The 2,926-nt window shown below is 26.8% G+C and overlaps 1 protein-coding gene across 4 annotated transcripts in view; it reads left to right on the top strand.

Annotated features, from left to right (window-relative positions):
* Window positions 1-1,251, top strand: part of LOC108753364 (heterogeneous nuclear ribonucleoprotein F-like) — a 6,845-nt gene extending 5,594 nt beyond the window's left edge. For 3 of the 4 annotated variants that reach the window (XM_018494891.1, XM_018494890.1, XM_018494889.1), the window contains exons 8-9: window positions 255-354; window positions 795-883. In XM_018494891.1, the coding sequence (XP_018350393.1) occupies window positions 255-354; window positions 795-883 (189 nt within the window). Of the gene's footprint in view, window positions 1-254; window positions 355-794 lie in introns of all 4 variants that reach the window. The other variant, XM_018494888.1, reaches the window with a different exon arrangement.
* The last annotated feature ends 1,675 nt before the right edge of the window (window positions 1,252-2,926 follow it).

Raw genomic sequence — 2,926 nt, 5'->3', positions numbered from 1 at the left:
ACATTTGATTACCTATTCTTACTCTACCTCTGGTATCTTTTAAACAAACTTGGACTAAGTTAGCCAATTTTTTGGGTATCCCCCACCGAGTTAAAATTTCATACATTATATATACACACGATTTTTTTTACGTGTAGAAATCTTGTAAAAATTTGTATAGAAATTAAAAATGATTTCTAAAAATTAACTTAGATTTCCAATAATTCATACACTTGCATAAGCTAATGTAATTTTAACTTCATGTTTTATTATAGGATAAAAGTCACATGTCGCACAGATATATTGAGCTATTCATGAACTCATCCGGCGGATCAAGTAACATGTCGCTAAGTGGCATTGGCAATTTCTGTGGAGGTAATGCTGGATCATATGGAAAATTTCCAAAAACACGCTACAGAAGATAAAAATTGTTTAAATTAAAACTCTAAACTATTGTTATTCTTTAAAATATTTTTAAAATATATAAAATAATTTCTTACGAGTCTTTATCGCATTGATGATTTCTATAGAGGTACAATTGTTGGATTATACCAAAAAATATCTGAAAACACAAGATAAAATAAAATAATTGTATTTAAGATATTTTGAAAATATATCTAATAATCTCTTACAATTATAAATTGAATTTTGTTTATATTTTTCCCTATAATACATAATTTGAAAACAGTTTAATAATTTTTAACACTTTTAAATTACAAGCAAATGTTCTCGCATTTATTATATCATATTGACATAATATTGCATATTATTTACCATATTTATGTATACGTACATATAGATTTCTTTGTACACAGGCTTAAGTAACAACTTCAGGCAAGGATACTCTCCAAACAACAGAACTTTCAACTCGCAGTTGGGCGGCAGCAATTATAATAGTTTTTGAGATCGGGCAGTGCGTTTCTAACGCTAAAACGTTTAAAACAATCAAAGTGATCGATGGAAAAGACCCACTTCTAAATCACATTGATGCAATATGAATATATTTTATTTTATTTTCTTTTTTTCATATGTAGTATTTGAATTATATGTTAATCGTAAGCCAAATCAGTAGTGTATAAGTACTCTCGTTTATTCTTTTATAACATAAAGTATACAAATAAGTAATTTACGTAGAACATATAATTTAATTTTTGCTATGAGTGAGTAAAGGTGGAAAGACAATTTCCCTTTATCTTCGATAACAATTTTTTTCGTTTAAACTGAGCGCAATGTCAACAGACAATCGTACGTCGTCGAAATAAAATACAAGGCGAAAATTTCTTGGAAAATTATTGGAAAGGAGTGTAACTTTGGAGTTTGGTTTAGCCATACAATTAGATTAAATGCGATAAAAGTATTTCTTGTTTTTAGTGGCGACGTACATGATATTTTCTGATAATGTCAAATATTAGAATTATAATTTTATATATAATATATATAAACTTGTTACTTATCGTAATAGCTTTGATGCAGGCTTAGATATGATAATCGTCAATATGCGTCGAGACGTAGCGATGAGCTGTAAAGCGCGAAATATAAGATTATAATACGGACTAACTATATAGTTCGCGATTACATCTCAATAAATTTATTGTATTGTCTTATGTATTGTACATGCGGGATCTTAAGTCAGATATAGCCGCTCACATTTATCTTTCATAACAACGCGATAATGTACTATATGACGTATTGTATAATCTTGGAATAAGAATTATAATTTCCATTGATATTTATAGATATTACGAAACTATATAAGGAGACGCTGCAGTTCTCTTCGAGTCGATGTGCCGGCTGCAAATATCAATGTTATGTATATCTTAACGCAGGTTTGATTTCGGTTTATTGCACATGTTTGAATAAAAAAAAATTCGAAACAATAAAGAGAAAATACGTAAAATACGTAATTCCTTAGACAGACACAATACGAATGTGAATAAGTTAGACTTGTTATCTCAATCGAACGTTCGGTTTTGAACAGATTTACGTCGAGTAAATCTAACTTGTTTATATTTGTATTGTTATACATATTCTTAGTTTATGTATTATATTCTTATAGAATAAAATTGTCATTTAAGATTGAGAAAAAAATCCAATCTAAAATTCTTTGAAAATCCAGTCAATTCCTCATCTCATAGCCAAAACTTTATTAAGGATATTTTGTTTATATAATATTAGTTTAAAGTATAAGTCAAATAAACTAATATCAGCTATCCAAAAAATTTTGATGATATTAGCTAGTGGATGTATCTTGAAATCAACTGTAAAAGATAAATAATTTGGCTAATAGTTTTATGCAGCAAAATAATCAGAATTGTGCTCAAATTTTACACAGATATTCAGACATAATAATGAAACTATTCGAAATTTTTATATTTTTGATAATGTTTTGAGATATGAACCATACATCCTTAAGAAAGAATATTTCAGCATTTCGTTTATAGAAAAAACTATCAAAAAGATAAGGGTATATCTAAGAACATATTCTGATGAAAATTTTTCTCAGAATTTTTTTCATATTTAATTTTTCAGAATTTTTATGTAAATTTTAGAATTTCTGATTAATTTTATAACTTTAGAAAATTTTTCTGATTTTTGGTAGAAATTGGAGCACTTCACAGATGTCGAAAAAATCTGTACTTCTTCTAGAATTTTAAACATTTATTTATGTAAATTCTAAAATATTCTAAGATTTAACAGATTGAAGGACTCTTCCTATACAAAATAAATAACAATAAATAAAAGGCAAAGAATCCTGGACCAGAATATTCTAATTATTTTAATACAAACAGGATTCATTCATATATTTACGAAGCAAATTGAGTATCTTACTTTCTATGCTTTTATTACTTTATACATTTATTCAAATACAATATAATTTTATATCCTAATTGGTTTATTTAAGCATCTACTCTCTATAATATTTTTATAAAACTTGATGTGTCTTCGA

Source organism: Trachymyrmex septentrionalis, unplaced genomic scaffold (assembly GCF_001594115.1).
Source record: "Trachymyrmex septentrionalis isolate Tsep2-gDNA-1 unplaced genomic scaffold, Tsep1.0 scaffold69, whole genome shotgun sequence".
NCBI classification, from domain to species: domain Eukaryota; kingdom Metazoa; phylum Arthropoda; class Insecta; order Hymenoptera; family Formicidae; genus Trachymyrmex; species Trachymyrmex septentrionalis.
Note: the sequence above shows the minus strand (reverse complement) of the source record. Positions and strands in the feature narration are given on the sequence as shown.